This window comes from Henckelia pumila, chromosome 2, assembly GCF_033568475.1.
Source record: "Henckelia pumila isolate YLH828 chromosome 2, ASM3356847v2, whole genome shotgun sequence".
Lineage (NCBI taxonomy): Eukaryota > Viridiplantae > Streptophyta > Magnoliopsida > Lamiales > Gesneriaceae > Henckelia > Henckelia pumila.
In genome coordinates this window covers 59,496,822-59,519,793 of record NC_133121.1, presented here as the reverse complement: position 1 = coordinate 59,519,793, position 22,972 = coordinate 59,496,822, and the positions used below count along the sequence as shown (strand labels likewise).

The 22,972-nt window shown below is 36.0% G+C and overlaps 1 protein-coding gene across 7 annotated transcripts; it reads right to left on the bottom strand.

Moving 5' to 3' along the window:
* Positions 1 to 18,292: 18,292 nt before the first annotated feature.
* Positions 18,293 to 21,257, bottom strand: LOC140884216 (uncharacterized). 7 transcript variants are annotated; one of them, XR_012150600.1, is made up of 5 exons: positions 20,992 to 21,257; positions 20,607 to 20,652; positions 19,548 to 20,130; positions 19,327 to 19,391; positions 18,293 to 18,493 (listed from the first exon to the last, which is right to left on the bottom strand). XR_012150600.1 is itself a non-coding variant. In XM_073290899.1 (4 exons), the coding sequence occupies exons 1-4, from the start codon at positions 21,192 to 21,194 to the stop codon at positions 19,633 to 19,635; spliced, it is 324 nt and encodes a 107-aa protein (XP_073147000.1). In that variant the 5' UTR covers positions 21,195 to 21,257; the 3' UTR covers positions 18,293 to 19,632. The 7 variants fall into 7 exon arrangements, 2 of the variants coding, with proteins under 2 accessions (XP_073147000.1, XP_073146998.1); XR_012150602.1 differs by having other exon boundaries at positions 18,293 to 19,391; positions 19,548 to 19,640; positions 20,064 to 20,130; XR_012150603.1 differs by lacking the exon at positions 19,327 to 19,391 and having other exon boundaries at positions 19,548 to 19,640; positions 20,064 to 20,130.
* Positions 21,258 to 22,972: the final 1,715 nt, after the last annotated feature.

Here is a 22,972-nt window from a genome sequence, read left to right as displayed (position 1 = left end):
ACCATTCATTAGAATTTGTGTGAGTCACGAGATCGACCCAAAAAAAAAATAAAAATAGAAAATTTATCTCAAAAGTACATATATATATATATATATACCACTGCAAATAATAAATAAAAGGCGAGCTAGCTAGCATTAGCTTTTCTCCTTGTCATATGCTTGAATGTTTTGCTCAGGCATGCATTGCAGTAGAAAAGCAAACACACTTGAGATCAGTAATCCTGAAGGAGTGAGGAGGGGTGCGTGGAGTAAAGATGAAGACATTCTCTTGAAGAAATGCGTAGAAACTTTTGGAGAAGGCAGGTGGCATTTAGTTCCTCTCAGAGCAGGTAAAATATTTTTAGTACTCGATCGCGCGATCATATATATATCATGCATACAGCAAATATTTCAGCCAATTTAAAAAATTTCTAATATCTGCAGGATTGAATAGATGTAGGAAGAGCTGCAGATTGAGATGGGTGAATTATCTGAGTCCAGATATCAAACGGGGTTATTTCAGTACAGATGAAGTCGATCTTCTCGTGAGGCTTCATAAGCTTTTGGGAAACAGGCAAGTTATCACCCATGAAAACACACAAAATTAATATATATATATATATATGCTTCAAACCATTTCAAAGTATCCCAATTTCATTCTACAAACGTACTTTAAAAACTATATTAGCTAGCTTTTAGGAATCACTTTTAAACATTTTCTTTCACAATAATTGTGCTTCTTCTAAGAAGCAATCCCAAACACTAGCTTATTTTTTTTTTAGCTTAAAACCATAACTTATGTGTTAAAGATAAGATCTTATCAACGCGCGTGTTTGAAAAATATTATCCAAATACATTTTAAAGAACAATTGAAATTTTTTTTTATGTTCAGAACAAAAACACATGATGGTTCAACGAGAATTAAAAAAAATTTATGCAGTAATTTCCAAAAACTTTCTTAGTTACTTTGAAGTATAAAATCGTTTTTTTAAACAATTTAGAAAATGTTTTTATAGCATAGTTGTCCAACATATATTTTTTTCTTAAAACAATTTTTAAAAGATTTTATACAAATATTTCATAAAAATATTTTATAAATATGTGTCAAAACCAAACATTAAAGATAAAAATATTATGTTTTTTTAAAAAATATGTGCATGCTTAAAAATGTGAAGTACAATTTGATTTTTGTATAAAGTACATGGTATAACTTTTGTCCGTTAAAAGTTTACCATATTTTATCTCATAGTAATGCAAATATATATTATTTATATAATAATAAATAAATCAGAACGCTAATAATTAATGATTATTATTATTTTTATATAATAATTATATATTATTTATATATAATATTACAATAAACTATTATTATTCTTATAACTTATATATTATTAAACAAAATATAGAATAGATATTTCTAAAAATAAAAGAATAGGAAGCTGTGAGAACGCCTATTCATTTCCGTTTGAATAGAAATTCTCTTTGTAATGGCATCCCAAACATATATATATATATAGGAAATGAGATGTATATGTCCATTCAGTTTTCACCTTATTCTCTTGTACCAAGCTTATGTGGTACTTTTCATACTAGCCCAACAAGGCACACATTGTGTGCAAATACAGTTTTTTTTTTTTTTTTAGTTTCGTAAACTTATGTAATTAGTTCATGGGTACGGATCGTTTGTAATTTATAATGGAACAAAATAATATCGGAATTAATATATTATACTAATTTTTTTATAATATGATCATTATCAAAATTGATAAGGCCATATAACAATTTAGTAATTGACCAGGACGAGATATAAATAATAATTTTTTGTGAAATATAACCAGCTTAAAGGAATTTTTAATATAAAAACAATTTTGAAGCTTAACTCATTTTTATTATGTTTTGTCTTATTTTGGATCTAATTGTTAGGTCCCGTCCCATACTCCCAGTCCCAGGCCAACGCTTGGGTTGCTGCATAAATGCACTACTATAATAACTCATTATAAAGTCATTTCAAATCTTCAATCTTTATCATGTGATCTTTTCTCGATTCACTAGCGCGGGGAATCAAAAGACGACCCTTGATATTGTAGCACTTTGCCCCTAAAGGTAAGAGGTGATACCAACCCATGTAACCAACTTTGTCATGCATAGCACCTATTTATCGGGGTTTTTTTTCTAGTGAATATCTCTCATAACATTCGATAAATTCTAGGGCCTGAAGTCGTCCTTCCCCATTTGGGTTGCTACACAATGGGCTTATATAATAACTCATTTAAATTCTTCATTTTTTCTCATCTGGCCTGTAGCGACCTGAGCAAGATCGCCTATAACTTAAATCTTAAGCATGCATGCAATTAAACTAAAGAGTTAAAACATAATCAGATCAAAAACCGGCGTAAACTTAAAACTAAGTATACAATAAAACGGGCGGAATATATCCTATAGCAACTGAAATAGAAAATATAGATATATAACCATACCGAATAAAATGTATATGAACATCCCAACCGAAAACAATTGAAACAGAAAAGAACCTCCCAAGTTGTCCTTAACCTAACCTACTTCGAGCCTCCTGCCTCGTCCAACCTAAGAATTGTCGTGTCAAATGGGGTATTCAAGATAAAACCAAGGACGCGAACGACTAACTTCCAATCCGTAAAGAATGAGTATACAAACTGATATGATGCATGCATGTGATATATGGGTAACTAGTGATCAACTGTAGTGACCCAAATCGGAATCAACTACTAACAGAGTCTTAAGCATGCAATTAAATCTTAAAATGAAAATAATTAAATCCAGCGAAAACTTAAACCATAAATACAAAATCACCGACAAAACAACCTGGCTAAAATCGAATAATATTTTACAATCCCATCGATTGGAACATACTAAAATCCAGAACTAACAACCTAATATGGAAACGGGCAAAAACCACGGAACCACTGCATCTCAATGGCCGCTACCTCTTGGTCCGTCCAACCTAAGCCATGTCCCATGAAATAGGGTGTCCAACACAAAATACTAAGGACGTGAGCATAAAACGCAAAGTACAGAAGTACGAATATACATATACCATGCATGCATATTCAATATATAGGTTTGGTACTGAAAAAACTATCCAGAAGACTGCTCATTCAAGGCGCCATGGTATGTAGCAAGTTGGGCCGTCTCATCAGGAGGTAGCTCCCATACCATAAAATTGTGGATATATCCGGATCCAAATCCATGGAATCCATACACTAGAAATACGGGGTTGAGCGACCCCCACTAAGGCTATGCAAATCAAAGCATAAAGCTCAACATGTTCATGCATGCATCATAATATCAATGCATATACAAATGTCACAGAAAACATGCATACATAATACATGTATATTCAACCTGGTATCTTGGATAATACGTCTGTACCTCTATCCAAACAACTCAAGCACCCTAGCAATCTAGTAGTCCAGGTACTCGAAACCCAAGCCTGTAAGCAATAATCACCATATCACTTATAATACTCTAAAAGCCTTAACTATGATATTACATACTTCCTAATTTCTATATGGATTCAATGTTATAGATGTGTCCGTCGTCAGCCCGCTGATGGCAACTGCCTCAAAACGTAGGCATTGCTCCGCTACTATCCTCTTAGTGCTCCACTACTCCCGGCCCTCCAATAGGACGCCTAAAAGTCCCTGAAAACTATCTAGAAATAGAGAGGAGATGAATTGGTGCGAGTGAAAATGGGAGCTCTTGACCCTTATTTATAGGCATAGATCGGATGGTCCGATCCTTGAGATCGGATCATCCGATCTCCCCCTTCAACCCCCTCCGAGCACGTGTCCTCGCTATGACATCATTGCTCACATAATATGTTTGGATTGTCTGATCCCAGCCTTTGGATCGTCCGATCTCCTTAAGTTGTCAAGTCAAATCCATATCCACTTATCTAGACACGATCGGATAGTCCGATCTCTCTTCTAATCGTCCGATATCCACGGAGCCTCTGATCTCAAACTATGCTTCCAAACTCCATGAACTTTGGATGGTATGATCCTAGGGTTCGGATCATCCGATCCTTCCGATAGCTTGCAATCCTTTGAGCCATTTTCGAGTATTCTGAATCCATTTTCCAAATCCCTAAACTCATTTGAGAATCGATTAATCATTTTTAGCCAAATAATCTAAATTAGGCACTTGATTAAATTAATTTGGATACGGGCTACATTCTCCCCCACTTAAGAGATTTTGCCCTCGAAATCAGGACTAGGATAATAAAGCAAAATAATACTGAAACAACTTGTTATTACAATACTGCAGTTGACAATTTAACTGCTGAACTACAATTATAATAAAAATAACTCCGGATGTTCAGAACGCATACGATTTTCCAACTCCCAAGTTTATTCCTCAGTGCCTCGACGCTGTCATTGAACCATGACGAGAAAAATGAGCTTATTTTGAAGCACTTTTTCCTTCCGGTCGATAATTCTGATTGGCCTCTCCACGTACTATAAATACGGCTCTAACTGTACTTCTGTCGGATGCAGGATGTGCAACTCATCTGAAATGTACTGACAAAGTAATGATACGTGAAACACGTTGTGAATGCTAGAAAGATACGGCTGTAATGCCAAATGGTAAGCCACATCTCTGACTTTCTCCAAGATCTCAAATGGACCAATGAACCTAGGTGCAAACATTCCCTTGAGAACAAATATCATCACCTTTCAGAAAGGTGAAATTCGCAAGAAAACATGCTCACCTGACTCGAAATGAAAATGTCTGCGCTTAGTGTTGGCATAGCTGGCCTACTTATCCTGTGCAATCCTGACACTATTCTTGATTAGTTAAACTTTATCCAAAATTCGTCGAATCAACTCTGGTACCTTAACCTGTCTTTCCCCTACTTCATCCCAGAATAAGAGCGTTTGACAACGGCGGCCATAAAGAGCCTCAAACGGTGTCATTCCAATACTGCGATGATAGCTACTGTTATAAGCGAACTCTATCATCGACAGATGATCTTGCCAAGATAACCAAAAATCCATCACTAAATCCCTCAGCATATCTTCTAATGTACAAATAGTCCTCTCGGACTGACCGTCATTCTCTGGATGATACGTTGTGCTGAGACTCAAAGTGGTATCCAAGTCTCGTTAAAAACTTCCCCAAAACCATGAGGTGAACCTCGGATCTCTGTCATTGAAAATAATCAGCGGCACTCCATGAAAAAACGCACAATCTCCTGGATGTACAATCTCACCATGTGATCAAAACTGAACTCGCAATTGTACTGAAGGAAATGGGCATACTTGGATAATCTGTCCACCACAAACCAAATGGCATCACACTGCTTAGAAGACATTGGAAAATGGGTGACAAAATCCATCGTCACATGCTCCTACTTCCATTCCGAAATTTCCAAACTTTGCATCAAACCATCCGGTCGACGATACTCCGCATTAACCTGCTGACAAACAAGGCAATGGAAAACATACTGGTAAACACTGTGTTTCATCCTTTTCCACCATAATCTCGTACATAGGTCCTTGTACATCTTAGCACTACTTGGGTATACGTTGAATCTACTACGATGGGCTTGAGACAAAATCTCTTCACGTAAAGACGAATCCTCAGGCACAATCGCTCTATTAGACAAACATAACAAACCACCAAACTGAAAATGGAAACCAGAGGTGTTGTCTTCCTGAGCAAGCCTGGCTAACTTTTGCGTCTTTGTGTCAGAAAGTTGTATTTCTCGGATACGAGCAAACAACGCTGATTTAGCTAACACTGAAAATACTCGAATCCCTTGTTGATCTCTCTTGTGGCGAAAATGAATCCCAAAGAACACAAATCATGTACAGCACTAGACACCGTACTAGTATGAAGGGAACTAACATAAACCTTATGGCTGAGCGCATCTGCAGCTGGATTCGCAGAACCCGGATGATAGTTGATCTCACAATCATAAACCTTGAGAAGATCCATCCAACGATGCAGCCTCATGCTCAACTCAGCCTGAGTGAACAAATACTTCAAACTCTTGTGGTCAGAATAAATCTCAAAACGCTCACTGTATAGGTAATGTCGCCAAATCATGAGTGGAAACACTATCGTAACAAGCTCTAAGTCATGCACTGGATAATTCCCTTCGTGATTTTTCAACTGCCTGGAAGCATAGGCAATCACATACCCATTCTATGTCAACACACATCCCAAACCATATAGAGATTAGTCTGCATAAATCACCTAACCACCAGAACCCGATGCCAAATCAAGCACAGGCGCTAGTCAGACGTCTTCTCAACTCATCGAAGCTCTGCTCACACTCGGCAGACCAGAAAAAAGAAACATCCTTCCTCGTTAAATGTGTCAATGGTCTAGCAATCCGTGAGTAATTCTCGATGAATCGTCGGTAGTATTTTGCCAAACCCAAGAAACTACGAATCTTAGAAGCTGTCGTCAGACGCGACTAGTTCAGTATAGCTTCCGTCTTACTCGGATCCATGGAAATACCATCCCGAGAAATGACATGACCGAGAAACACTACTTGATAAATCAAGAACTCGCACTTGCTGAACTTGGAATACAACCGCCTCTCTCGAAGAATCTGCAGTACAACTCTAAGGTTATGAGCATGCTCCTAGATGCTACGGGAATAGATCAGAATGTCGTCGATAAACACCACGACGAACCTATCCAAGTAATCTCGGAAGACCCTGTTCATTAAATCCATGAACACTGCTGGTGCGTCCGTAAAACTGAAAGGCATTACTAAAAACTCATAATGACCATACCTCGTAAAAAATGCAATCTTCGAAAAATCCTCATCACGAACTCGCAAGTGATGATACCCCGATCTCAAATCAATCTTGGAATACACAGATGTACCCTGAAGCTGATCGAACAAATTATCAATGCGCGGTAAAGGATAATTGTTCTTAATCGTCACTCGATTCAACTTTCTGTAATCTATATAGAGACGCAAAGAACCATCTTTCTTCTTGACGAATAATACTAGCTCTCCCTAAGGATAAATGCTCGGATTAATATATCCCTTGTCCAACAAATACTGCATCTGTTGCTGCAACTCTCTCATCTCTGATGGAGCCATACGATAAGGTGCACGAGAAATCGGTGTCATCCCTAGCACGAGCTCGATCCCAAACTCCACCTCGCGGATTGGGAGAAACCCTGGAATCTCATCGGGAAAAACATCTAGGTACTCACAGACAAGTGGCAAATCCTCAAGAGCCCTAATTCCCGTGGACGCATCAATAGCATAGATAAGGTAGTCTTTCCCAGCATCCAAAGCCTGGTAAGCTCTCAAAACTGATACCAAAGACATAGGGGGTCGCGCTCCCTCACCATAGAAAGACCAGCTATCACGCTCAACCGAACGAAACTGCACTATCTTCTGATAGTAGTCCACAATAGCCCTATATGCAATCAAAAGATCTATACCCAAGATACAATCAAAATCCTCCATTGCTAGAATCATAAGATTCGCTGCTATCTAAGAACACTCGAATACTAAAGAGAAACCCAAGAGTAATCGCTTAGCTAAAGCAGAATGACCAGTCGGGGTAGAAATAGAAACCAATACATCTAGAGACACATATGGCAATCTATGACGCTTAGCAAACCGTGCGGAAAATGAAAGAATGTGATGCACCGGTATCAATGAGAACGAATGCAGGAATACCACAGAAGAAATGTACCTGCAATAACATTCTCGTTTTCTTGCTGAATCTGGTCATGACTCAGCGCAAACACCTGCCCGAAAACACGAGGCCTCTGATTGGGGCTCCCAATAGACTATCCCTAAGACCTCTAGGGAACGGAAGACTGGGAACCAAAACCAGACGTTGATCCTCCGGCAGCCTACGGACAATCTCTCTCTTTATGTGGCTAACCTCTTCACAACGGAAACAAGCTCCTGTCCTACAACACTTCTTAGTTGGATGACAGCCTACACAAGTTTCAAACTGACCCTGGATTTTCTTCTTCCCAAAATGGTGAAAACCACCTGAACTGGAACCAGAAAAAGAAGAAGACACACCCTGTTTCTTGAAATATTGAGTCCTTGGACCCAAAGAACTAGCTAGTATAGATGAGAGAAAAGACCTATTATTTCGAATATTGTCCTCTTCCTGATGACATCGGCTAACCAAAACCTCGTAGTCATGTCGTCACCAACAACAATACGGTCATGGATCTTCGGACTAAGACCCTGAAGGAAAAGATCATACTTTGCCATAGATCTGGCAGAAATATGTGGACAATACGACAATAGCTCAAAAAATTCTGCTGATACTCGTCGATAAATGTCGTGCAATGATTCAGACTCAGCAGCTCAATAGCCTTCGACTGTCAAAGTGCGGGAGGAAAATACAGCTTCTCGAAGGTTGCACAAAACGCTGCACAAGTAGCTGTGCCTCGCTCGATCACGAAAGGTGTAGAAGTGGACTTCCACCACTTCCAAGCACGCCCCTCCACTAGAAAGTTAGCATTCTCCATCTTCTGCTCCTCTGTGCACTGAAACTCCCGGAAGTAGTTCTCCATGCATTCTAGCCAATTCTCCGCATCCTCCAGAGACTAGACTCCAACCAAAGGTTTGGGACCCATCTATATGAACCTATGCATACTAAAACGACGACGATCATCACGATGATGACGATGGCTTCGGAGATGCTCACGATTGTACTCGTCACCCTAGCAACCATCCCGCTACTGTGACTCTTATCGTAGTCCGCCATCTATTAAAAGGCAACAATGATTATCCCAAAACTGTTATTCTAGATTCCAAATTCAATGCATGCTCTGATACCAATAAATATAGTGACCTAGAATGGAATCAACTACTAACAGAGTCCAAAGAATGCAATTAAATCCTAAAATGCAAATAATTAAATCCAATGAAAACTTAAACCATAAATACAAAATCAACGGCAAAACAACCGGGCTAAAATCAAATAATATTTTACAACCCCATCAAATGGAAAGTACTAAAATCCAGAACTAACAACCTGATACGGAAACGGACAAAAACCACGGAACCACTGCAGCTCAACGACCGCTACCTCTGGGTCCGTCCAACCTAAGCCCTGTCCCATGGAATAAGGTGTCCAACAAAAAATACTACGGACGTGAAAATCAAACGCTCAGTACAGAAGTACAAATATACATATACAATGCATGCACATGAAATATTTCGAGTACTTGAAAACCTATCCAGAAGACTGCTCAGTCAAGGCGCCATGGTATGTAGCATGCTGGGTCATCGCATCAGGAGGTGGCTCTCATACCATAAAATTATGGATATATCCGGATCCAAATCCATGGAATCCATCCACTAGAAATACGGGGCTGAGCGACCCCTACTAAGACTATGAAAATCAAAGAATAAAACTGAACATGTTCATGCATGCATCATAATATTAATGCATATACAAATGTCACAGAAAACATGCAAACATAATACATGTTTATTCAACCTCGTATCTCGGATAATATATCTGTACCTCTATCCAAACAACTCAAGCACCCTAGCAATCTAGCAGTCCAGGTACTCGAAAACCAAGTCTATAAGAAATAATAACCATATTACTTATAATAATCTAAAAGCCTTAACTAAGCTGTTACATACTCTCTAATTTCTATAAGGATCCAATGCTATACTTGTGTCCGTCGTCAGTCCGCTGATGGCTACTGCCTCAAAACATAAGCATTGCTCCGCTGCTATTCCCGTAACGCTCTCCCACTCCCAGCCCTCCAATAGGACGCCTAAAAGTCCCTAAAACCTTCTATAAAGGGAGAGGAGAGGAATTTGCGCGAGTGAAAATGAGGGCTCTCGACCCCTATTTATAGGCATAGATTGGATGGTTCGATCACTGAGATCGGATCGTCCAATCTCCTCCTTCAACCTCCTCTTAACACGTGTCCTCGCTATGACATCACTGCTCACGTAATACGTTCAAATCGTCCGATCCCATCCTTTGGATCGTTTGATCTCCTTGGGTTGTCAAATCAAATTCATATCCACCTATCCAGATATGATCGGATAGTCCGATCCCTCTTCAAATCGTCCGATCTCCACGGAGCCTCCGATCTCAAACTATGCTTCCGAACTCCATGCACTACGGATGGTCCGATCCTTTTGATATCTTGGAACCCTTTGAGCCATTTTCGAGTGTTCTGAATCCATTTTCCAACTTCTTAAACACATTTGAGAATCCTTTAATCATACTTTAGCCAAATATTCTTAATTAGACACTTGATTAACTTAATTAGGATACAGGCTACTACATCAACTATATCAATCCTGCACAGAACTATGCGCCAAGAGTAAGTGGTCTGGGTTCCAATCCACTGGGTATCTCACGCACTCATCTAGATCACCGTATCTTTGTTCCCCATTATCACGGTAGCTCTTGGTGTCAGATAAAATAACAATTGTGTTGGGCTAAGAAACCCTACTAGAACGGCTATCTCGATTAAGATACATGCTCAACATTAAATATGCACATGTAACACATGTACAAAAATAGTAAAACATATATGATGGTACATAAAATGAAATATTAATAATTCATACTCGTTGTATATCTCATCAGTACTTATGTACCTCTGCTAGATAGGTCGAGTACAATAAGGGTCTAGGGTCCCAGCCTATAGTCAAGTGATTATCGTATCACTAACAATGATCTAAAAGCCTTAACTAAGTGAATGGATACTCCCAAAAGATATTAGGGATCTCGAACTATACCTGCGTTAATCATCAGTCTGCTGATGTCAAAGGCTCCAACTCTTAGGAACAGCTTCGGTACGATCCCCGAAGCGCTTTGCTATCGCTCAACCATTAAGTATAGGGCTAGAACACTTGGAAAACACAATATTTGAGAGGAAAGTAACTAAAATGAGCAATTGAAAATGAAATTTCATGGCCTATTTATCGGCGGAGTTCGTAACGTCCGAACTCTGCATGCACGTATGTGTCACTAGCGTCTGAACACCTCACTAGCCACCTATGTTTGGATGGTCCGATCTCCTAGTTCGGATCGTCCGAACTTCTACGTGTCACCATCTTCTTGACACTTCAAACTATGCATGACCTAATTCACTTCGGAACGTCCACTCTCAAGTCGGAACTTTCGATCTATACCTCTGCATTCGAACTCCAAATTTACCATCCGATCAGTTTGGATCTTCCGAACTACACTTCGGTTGGTCCAAACTATTCGAAGGATCCGATGCTCAATTCTTGATTGTGAACTCAAATAATGACCCCTTGATCATGTTTAACATTTTAATGGCTAAAATAGTACTCGAATCACTACATTGCCCATCCTTCAGAATTTCACAACCTCATCATAACATGACCCTCGATTCACTAGCGTGGGAATCTAGATGCCGCTCCCATGATGTACCATTGTTCCCTGTAAGGCAAAGAGGTAGCAACCACCCACTTAATCATGCATAACACTTATTTTCTGGTGTTTTTTCTAATAATTGTCTCTCATTCCCTTCAGTCATGTGTCGGGTCTAAACCATCCTTTCTGTGTTTGGTTGACTGCACAATGTGATTTTATAGTAACCATTATAAACTCATTTTAAATCTTCAATTTTCTCATGTGGCCCCTACTTCGGAAGGTGTGTTGCGTATTTTTCGTTCGCAAGCGCACGATGTCAAGTTTTAATATATGATGAGTAGAGTATCGTTCCCAAGAGGATTTAAAATTTATATTCACACCAAATCCTGTAATTAAAATAATCTCAACTTTGTTTAGAAAATCAAAGTTTTAAATTCAATAACTTAAATTAAATTAAATGAACCAGAATTTCAAGGATGGCTTTGGGTACTCGATATGAGACGGGTTCTAGATACGAGATTTCAATCAATTTTCATTCATGTAAATCATATCACTTATTTCAATTTATAAGCCAAGAACCCTTAAGTGTTATTTACTGCATCTCCCGAGTACCGAGTAAATTTTATTATTCTAATATCAATTTCGATATCCATATCAGAAATCAAACAACAAAATAATTTAATCAAGTTCTATGGTTATTTTCAATGACCTGAAAGGAACTTGCAGGCCTTCCGAACTCTAAAATGCTCATAGGTTGTGTTTTATTATGATCCTATTCAAAATCTTCTTTTCCCAGTGCTAGATTATAATCAAATCAAGATCCGTCAATCTCTAAAAATAACCAATAAGTTTATAATGAAATAATTAAACACATAGACATATTAAAAAATCTTTTAATAAATCAAGGAAGATAATAAAAATCAGAGAGTAAAGTTGATTCTCCGTCCCCAAATGAATTTTTCCTGTCTTGTGATTTGATTATCCCTTGTCGTTCTCTCCCACGTCTCAAATCTGTGTCACAAGCCTCCTTGAATCCGTAGTTGTGTGTGTTTATGTGGTTTTGGGTGTTCTATTGTGTGTCTGATTCTCTTCTTTTATGTTTCCTCGAAACTCGTTGAATGAAGCCTAAGCAAGTTGAGTCTTTCAAAAATCCAAAATTCTGTTTTGTTTTCGTGAAAAAAGCGCTGCAGCGCTTCCATTTAGCGCTTTAGTGCCTGTGCTTCATACTTGCAGCGCTGTAGCTCTTAGTTGAGGCGCTGCAGCTCTTCTGCTTCGTGTCCAGCATGCAACATTCTTGAAAAAATCAGCTCTTCTAGCCGTTGGATCGGGCTGAAATTTGGACATCAGCTTCATAAATTTATACTTCATTCTAAACAGTGGATATCGGATTTGGATCTCTATAAAGTCGGCAATAATTTCTAGACAATTGCTGATTTGTGATTTCTTCTTTCGCCTCTTCTCAGTGCTTAGGCTCTTTCTTTGTCTCCAAAATCATATCTTACTTCTTTTTCTACCTATTTTGTATCCTAAACACCTCTCTTTTCATATAATTCATTTATCAGGTCCACTTCTACATTCCACAAAAACAACAGCGAAATACGCATAATACCGCTCAATCCATCTCAAAAGCCAAGTTAAATTATATAACAATTAAGTGCATAAATTTCATTTATCAAATCCCCCAAACATAGAATTTTTCTAGCCCCGAACAAAAAAAAAAAAAACCATGTAGACAAGAAAATAAATCACACAATGGAATATAAAACACAAATGAGATGGAATAATATTGTGTAATATAATCGGCCTCCGAATTTTTTATATTCCATAATTCAATCCACATGTTAGCTAATTTTTTTAAGAGTTCTCGTGTGTGTGTGATTTTCCAATCTCAGCTACCCACCTAACTCTCGTTAATATCATGCAATCCATAAGCTTCATAGATTAATTAACTCCGCCCCCAAGTTTCAAAATACAATCCACCAAGTTCAATCTTTATTTGCATAGATCAAAAGGACTTTTTTGGTTAACATTAGGCGCAAAAAAATTAAGTAGAAGATAAGTATCAAGATATGTATCAAAAAAAACATGAACTTTGGATTCAAGCAAAGAGAATTGAATATTTTAAATTTGTGGAGTATGGAGTAGCTAAAAATATTATTTGGATTGCATTTCTAGATATTTATCTTGGCTTCCTTCTACTCCATACATTCTCCATCTTTTTGCCTTTTATTTGGACTAGAATTTCAATCTATTTATTTTTTCAAGGCTCTCCTTCATCTCACTTTCTCTGTCATTACTTTTCTTTGAACTTTTTAGCTACTCAATTTGAATTGTACTTCCAAGGTTATAGAATGGCTAAAAAACTCAATTGATTCAAAAACGCCTAAATCACCTCTATGTTTACAAAAATCTACCTGAATTTTAATCAAAAATCACAAGAGTTAGAAATCAAATCATCTAATTCACATCACAAATCTACATAATTGTTCTCTAATTTCTAAGTAGTATCTAAAATCATGATATTCGTGCATATTTGTGAGAACTCAAGATTAAATATAGCTAGCACTAATAATTATTGTCATCATCATAGGCCAACACATTTACAAAATCATACCTCTGACTCACCAATCCTAAAGAAAAAATTAATCATATATTTCATTCAACTCATCAAATTTTTTCACACACCAAACTTAAAATCATGCATTGTCCTCAATGTAAAATAAATCAATAAAATAGCATAGGAATGCACGTACTTGGGCGACGACCGTTAGTGATCATTTTTTTTTCATCGTTATTCGCAGCACATTGGGGTGTTGGGGGGGGGGGGGTGTATGGTAGGGGTAACATTTAAAAAAAAAATTCATCTCCACACATTTTAAAAAAATTTGGCAAGGAAAAAAAAATTTAAAACACACATAAATAAAATTTAAATAAATAAACTAAAAAATCTTGGGTTGACTCCCAAGCAGCGCTTAGTTTATAGTCCTCATCCCGACTACGTCTGCACTTTCAAAACTTTAAGATCTGTGAATAAGCAGCAGATATAGATAAAAAAATAAATTAAACTAGAAAATAGTAAACATATAATTAAATAAACATAATTCTCAATCAAAATCAAGATCACTTGTTAACAGTATTAGTAAAAAATAAATAAAATAAATAACTTGTTCCGTATTTTTCCCTCATAATCGTACGTTGTCAAGTTTTAATATATGATGAGTAGAGTATCGTTCCCACGATGATTGAAAATTTATATTCACACCAAATCCTGTAATTAAAATAATCTCATCTTTGTCTAGAAAATCAATGTTTTAAATTTAATAAAATAAATTAAATTAAATGAACCAGAAATTCAAGGACGGCTTTTGGTACACGATCTGAGATGAGTTCTAGATAGAATATTTCACTCAATTTTTATTCATGTAAATCATATCAGTTGATTATATCACTTATTCCAATTTATAGGCCAAGAACCCTTAATTGTTATTTACTGCCTCTCCCGAGTGTCGAGTAAATTTTATTATTCTAATGTCAATTTCGATATCCTTATCATAAATCAAACGAAAAAATAATTTAATCAAGTTATATGTTTCTCTTTCAATGACCTCAAAAGAACTTGCAGGCCTTTCGAACTCTACAAAACTCATACGTTATATTTTCCTATGATCCTATTCAAAATTTCCTCTCCGAAGTGCCAGATTTCAAATAAATTTAACATTAAATATATGGCCAGCAAATTGCTTTATCTAAACAAGAATACAATAATAAATTGTTAAGAACAAATAATAGTAGAAAAAATAATATTCAAAACATGAAAATCAAATCAAGATCCGTCAATCTCTAAAAACAACCAATAATTTTATAATGAAATAATTAAACACATAGACATATTAAAAAATCTCTTAATAAATCAAGGCAGATAATAAAAATCACATAGTAAAGTTGATTCTCCGTCCCCAGATGAATTTCCTCTGTCTTGTGATTCGATTATCCCTTGTCATTCACTCCCACATCTCAAATCCGTGTCCCAAGTCTCCTTGAATGCTTAGTTGTGTGTGGTTGTGTGGTTTTGGGTGTTTTGTTGTCTGTCTCTCTTGTGCGTTTGATTCTCTTATTTTATATTTCCTCGAAGCCCGTTGAACGAAGCCCAACAAGTCGAGTCTTTCAAAACCACAAAATTCTATTCTGTTTTCGCGCAGACAACACTGCAGCGCTTCCAATTAGCGTCTCAGCATTTGTGCTTCGTACCTACAGCGCTGCAACTCTTCTTTTAGACGCTGCAGCTCTTCTACTTCGTGCCCAGTGCGCATCATTTTTGCAAAAATCATATCCGAAGTTTTCGCTGTTCGATCGGGTTGAAATTTGGAAAGCAACATATTTTACTTTATTTTGAACGGTGAAGATCGGATTTAGATCTCTCTAAAATTGGAAATAATTTTTGGACAATTGCTGCTTTGTAATTCCTTCTTGCTCCTCTTCTCGGTGCTTAGGCTCTTCCTTTGTCTCCAAAATCATATCTTACTTCTTCTTCTACCTCTTTTGTATCCTAAACACCTCTATTTTAATATAATTCATATATCTTGTCTACTTCTGCATTCCACAAAAACAACAGCGAAATACGCATAGTACCGCTTAATTCATCACACAAGCTAAGTTAAATCATATAACAATTAAGTGCATAAATTGCACATATCATGGTGACAATCTCGTCACACCTTGACCCTCGATCCACCATCACAAAGGATCTAAAGACGGCTCCTGTGATGCATCACTTTTCCTTACAGGGACAAGAGGTGACACCTATCCACATAACACTTTGTCATGCATAGCACTTATTTTCTGGTATTTTCTAGTGACAGTCTCTCATACCATTCATTCACACCTTGAACCTAAACCCACCCTTCCGCAGCAGCGCAATGAGCCCCTATTATTTGTATGATCTATGAACGTGTTGTGTGTTTATATTATTTTTTTATTTTTGTAATATTTTTTAGTATATGAAATATAGCTTTTGACAATTTTTTTCCATTTTTATTTTTATTGTTCCTTGTTTTATGGAGGCTATCTGCTTCTTTTATTATAATGTTTTTTTAGAAAATATGCAAATTATTCGATATAGTTATTTAAAAAGACTTATATATTTAATTAAAAATTTATTAATATATATGTAGTCCATTGAAAATATAGTTGACCGCACATGTATTGATAAATCTTAATTTTTAGATATTTATTGAGATAGTATCCGTGTAGGTAGGACCTAATTTACTATATTTATATTTGTGATACTTTACACCCATATCATGTACTTTTTTTTTTTGAGGGAACCCGTATGGTATTCTTAAATAGTAGCCTTTTGTGTATAATATTTTTTTTATTATATATAATTTGGATTTTAGCATTATATTTTATTATTTTGTACTTTGTATTTTTATTGTTTCTTGTTTTATGTGTGTTCTCCTTTTTTTTTTCTTTTTTTTTTCTTTTACAAGATTGCAAGTTATTTACCTTCTCGTGATAGTTATCTAAAAAGATTAATTTAAGGGCAATTTGCTCAAAAATCCCCAAATGCAAACATATTTTTCTTTGGGGTCCCTAGTCATAAAATATGGTACAAAACAATACAAGATGTGATACAAAACCATACAAGATGTGGTACAACTTAACAAAAATTGTGGTACAAAAAAGTGGCTAGAGAATGTAGAGCAAAACATGTTTGCATTGGGGATTTTTGAGCAATTTGCACTTAATTTAATTACTTAGAAACATATATTTCCTAAACGAGTCGTTTTCGAATTTTGTTGGATAAGTTATCACGGAAATATTAGTAAATTAAATAAAATTAAGTGTGATTTCTCAATTTTGAACTGACCATTTTAAGCTAGTTTGTCAAAAGTTCTCCTTTTTATTTTATAATATTATTTTATTTTATTTCTTTGTGATTTGAAAGTGCTCCGATCCCTGTTCTAATATAAGTACAGATGTAATATTACCGGGTTATTCTTTGGATGTAGATGGTCGTTGATTGCTGGCAGAATTCCTGGACGAACTGCTAACGATGTGAAGAATTACTACAACACCCACATCTTGAAGATGTCATCTTCTATGGAAAGAAATAAATCATTCAATAAAAGTAAAATTATAAAACCGAAACCGCACAACCTGGCAAAATTAGCGGTATCAAATAAGCATCAGCAACCATTGATCAGTGAAGAGCCGCAGTTAAAGCAAATGAGTCTACAGTCTCCAATTCAAACGGGGCCGACTACTGGACTGAGTGAATTCTCCACGGGTTTCTGGGAAATATTAGGACTTGGGATTTGATGAAGTTTAGGAATATGTAAAATTTTATTTTTCACTTTCGAATAAATTCGTTGTTTATTGTAATTTTGGGAATCAAAAAGCATAATCATCTTCTTTAAGAATATCTTGTTTTACTCATTCTACTACAAATACTCGTATAAAAGCGTTTTTTTTTTAATTTTAAAAGCGGTGTTTAACCGCTCTAGCACTTTAACCACCGGATACAAACTCGCTCATCTTATCAACACCCACTACAAGAAAAAAGCCTAAAGACAACAGTTAAAAACCGTTGTTATAGGGAGTTTAAAACTGTTGTTGAAGGCCCTGTTGTTAAAAGTCACGCTCAAAGACAACGGTTAAAAACTGTTGTCTTTGAGGGAAAAGACAACGGTTTTTCACCGTTGTCAAACCGTTGTATTTTTTTTGAAAGACAACGGTTTTTAGCTGTTGTCTTTGAATATGACTTTTAATAAAAGGACTTTCAACAACAGTTTTAAGCCCCTACAACAACGTTGAAAAACCGTTGTCTTTTTTTAAAAAAAAACAAAAAAAATAAAATTTAATACACAAAATTTCAATATTATAAACTCAAAATTCAAAATTTCGAAAATAAAATTTAATATACAATCTTCCAGTATTATAAATCATTCAGATATAAAATATAATCGAATTCTAACTCAATGAACACTAAGGAAAAAAATCTATGCATTAATCTAGATAAACTTGGAATCCTCCCTTCAGCACATGTTTGCATCTCGAGCTAGTGTTGATTTCACAACTACATTTTCTTGACTCGAGACTTTCATAAAAGCCGCAATAATCTCTTTTTCTTAATTTATATCTCCAAACTATAAATTATTAAAAAAAAAACAAAAATCATAAACACAATATCTTGTCAGTGATTATCAAAGCCTCAAGAAATTCGAACTAGTCCCACTTCATCAACAAAATCAATGAAATAAATAATAGTGTTAAAAATAAAGAAAAAACTTATATTTCCAGTGATATAAATTAGATCAGGAAACTCTACACTGAACTCGGACTTGCAAGTAAAGAAGAGTTGTAAGAAATGATTGACATAAATACGAAGTGTTTCAAGCTTTATAAATACAAATTGATTTCATTGAGAAATTCCTTTATTATACCATTAATGTTCTAAAAAGAGAGTAAATCATATTATAAAACTATATATGTTTATTAGTGGAATTTGCTTCAAAAGTAAAGAATCATAATCAAAATATTTATCATTGAGTTAATCGTAACACCTGTGGATTAACCATTTGTATAAAGGAGTAAAAAAAACAAGAAGTCTAATCATAACACATGAAATAAGTCCATATAAGAGTACAATCTAACTCGCATAATTAGTGAAATTCTAGATTTTATGATAACACTTTATTTCTATCAAAAAAGTTAGTTTGAAATTTATGACTGAAGTTGCAATTGGATGGAGGTCAATTTATTTTGTGACAAATTTAAAATCCAATATGTTGTGAGAATGTAACATCCACTGGTACGATTACTATACATGCAGTTACATGGAAAAGATTAAAAAAATCCTTCATGGAGTTCTTGACAGTTGAGATTTTTTCCCCAACTAATATCAGATATGGTAACTTGTGTTTCTAATCTCTTATTTCTCATGAACACGACACTATAGCAGGGTATTAAAATGTCTCACCATTATAGGTATCATTTTAGCACACTTTGTCAGTGTCTACGTAGGGAACTGACATATTTAAGGGCCTGAGACAAGAAGCATAGCAAAAAAGAGGTTCTTATCAACACCATTATCTTCAAATATTAGAAATAAACGAATGTTTTTCTAATGAATGTTACTTCCTGGATATATTTTCATAAAGGACTTAGAATCCATCTTTTCAAGAGCTGACTACAGCTTACCTCGTATTGACAAGTGGTAGCGAGTATATTGGACACTTAAACCATACAATAATTGTAAATCGGAGCAACATGTACCAGCGCCTTTTTACCTACCTGGAAAAAATAGAAAGCTAGCTGTGGAAAATGAACTCGTAAAGGCTTAAGAGGTCAAACATAGAAAAACATCCAGTTCATCGGTCAAGATGCTAAAGCAATGAACCTTGAGATATTGTGTACAAATTCAGGCAATGAATAATTGCAATCATGCGTGCTATAGTATATGATGTACTAATCCTTAAACACAGTGTTCCTTCACATAAGGATTGAGAAGTTAACTTGAGTTTGGGTCATAATAGGTCCATTAACAAAAAAACTGAGATATAAACAACTAAACATGTATAATCCAGAATATATGCTGTTCTGAAAAATTATTTTAACCAGCAGCTCCAAAACGTCAACTCCCATTTATTCATAGTACATCCAGATGCCTACGTACTCAACAATATATATCAAAAGACAAATTAATGGTTATCGAACCGTTCGTATCGATAGCTTTATTGCCGCACAACATCAAGAAATGGGAACCAAAGTCGTTTCCCTGCAGCTACAAACAGAAGCAGCAAGCAATATATTGGGCAAGAACGTACTTAGAGAAATCACATCAAAACATGAAAAGATTTTGACAGAAAAATTCCATTGTGGGAGTTGTTTTTTTTTTTTTTGTTGCCAATCCTAGTAAGGCTTTGGCTTTCCAATTCTCACTCCTAACACTTAACACATTTGCGTGCAAGGATTATATACCTATATATAATACATGCAGCAAGTGCAGGACATAATTTATCAATAATATATTTGTTATAATTAGACTTCTAAATGGGAAGTTATTTCCTTTTGTTAATACTGTTATTTAAAAAAAATCCTTTGGGTTTTTCATACTAAGTAACTTAACTATAGCTATATGACCTCCTCCTAACCTATGCCACAATGAAACTGATTAAATAGTTGAACCTGTATTATTGAACTAACTCATTTGAATGTATTTGTATCATAGATTGGCTAAAATAGAGAAGATCGACTTACAGCACAAACCTCCCACATACAAAGAGCTTCAATGAAAGATAAATCCCTACAAAAGAGAACCATTAGCATACGGAAGGCAAAAGAAGAATTCAGCACCTATTTCGGCTAGGTGAGATAACATCTCCATATCCGTAAGTTCTAACACATGCCAGAGTACTTGAAACTGCTTCATGACACCAGTTGGCCCTTCAATCTTAAAGTTTTCTCGCTTAAGAGTTAGAGATATTGAGTTTTAGCAAATCAAATTAAAAAGACGGCTAATATCCTAGAAATAGACCAGAAATTTGCAGGAAAATCGAAGAGATTCACGACCGGAAAATTATAAGCTGTTGGTGCAGATACTCGGAAATACCCTAACTTAAAAGAATAGAAAACAGAGAATTACCTTTCACAAGCTTCGATATTTCGCCATTGGTGCATATTTTCCCTTAAAGATTCAAAAGTTATCTCAGGGAAATAGAAGAGAGAATTAGAGGGATGAGCAGCGACGGATGGGGCAGAAAGTGGACAGCCGCCGACGTAGCGAAGAGGGATGAGCATTGACAATTGCTTTGACGAGAGGCGATGATTCAGAAACCCTACGACCATAAAGGAATTACCAAGATATAGGTTCCAATTGTTCAACTCTGGCTCTTTGATGACATTCTTTAAAGTCACAATACGGTCCTCGACAAAACTAAATGTAGAATAGCAAATAAGATGACTATTTAAAAGCTGACAAATAAATACTGAAGAGGACCATAGAAAAAAAATAGATTAACGAATCCAGGAACTTACTGCAGGGCTAGACCTTGATTTTTTGGCATACTATGTATATTCTTCAGCACTTCTACCTTAGGACTAGCAGATTTCAGAAGAAACGTTTAACTTTAAGAAATAACGACACAAGGTCTGACCTCGTGAAGCTTTTGTTTTCTTTCCATAACCATAGATGTTCAGAAATATTTCTCACCCGGTTCCGAGACCATAGATTCTTTCAACTGGGATAGCGACTCCAGCAAGATCTCGAAGCAAAGAACAACGATCCAGCAAAAATTTATACGCGAATCGTGGAAATGGAATGGAGAGATGAGTAAAAGAGACACCGAAAGAAAGAACCTATCGGAAAAGAGAGAGATTAAATGTTTTTACCAACTTTGAGAGGGTGGAGTTCCAGGGAAGAGAGCTGCGAATCCAATTCGGCGGCCGGAGGAATGTTGTATTGGGGTTGTTTCTGCTCACCAATTCGCGATCGATCGATGATTAGGGCGTTGGAGTTGTTCTGGGTCGAAGGGGCGACGGGTTGGGCTAGAGATTTCCCGATTGGGTTTAGCTTTCCTTTCGTGTTCTCTCGTCTTAAGCGTATATGTATATGTATGTATTAATTATTAATTAATTAAAAAAAGAGAAAAAAACCGTGAATGTATATGTATTAAAAAAAAAGGACAACAGTTTTTAAAACCGTTGTCTTAGACATCGAAAAACACGCAAATAGACAACAGTTAATTAAAACTATTGTCGTAGGTCATAAAAACCCGCTCATAGACAACAGTCTATAAAAACCGTTGTCGTAGGCCCAAAATAAACGCTCATAGACAACGGTTTTAAAAAACTGTTGTCTTATGCCCCTAAAAGACAACGGTTTTTAAAAAATTGTTGTCTTTTTTATTGAGAAAACGCCCAAAGACAACGGTTTTGATTAAAACTGTTGTTATTGGGTGAAAGACAACGGTTTTCGCATAAAAACGTTGTTAATTGAGTGTTGTTGATTAGCATTTTTCTTGTACTGACCCTTATATCTTATAGAAGATCCCGGTGGTACAAGTAGCAAAACCGTTTCTATTGTTTATTTTAGGTGCGGTTTGACAATGATCGTTTATATACGTAGTGCATATTACAATGGTTCCGAACCTTTTCTATAGTTTTGTATGTAGGAATAGTTTCAAAATGTTCTAAACACCGTGAAGTATAAGAATAGTAATACACTGCTCCTGAGTTCTTTTAAACCGCTACTGATGTTAGCAATTAAAAAGCGGTTTGAAACCAATTTTACAAGTTGTGCATATTACAATTGTTTTGGACTGCTCTTGTAGTTGTGCATGTAGGAGCAGTTTCAAAGTGCATTAAAGTTGTGAGGTTTAAGAACGGTCCTACACTTCTCCTACATGTCATAGATATAAGTGTGATTTCTAACCGTTATTGATGTTAGTAGTTTAAAAGCGATTTCAAATCTGTGAGACCTCGGTTTCAAACAACTAATCTCGGGATTAAACAACAATAAGGCATACAATAACCAAAGTTTAAAAGCAACAAAGATTTTTATTTTATTTTTTTTAAAAGAGAACAGTGTCGCGCTCGATCCGGCAAAAAGCCAGGATCGAGCGCAC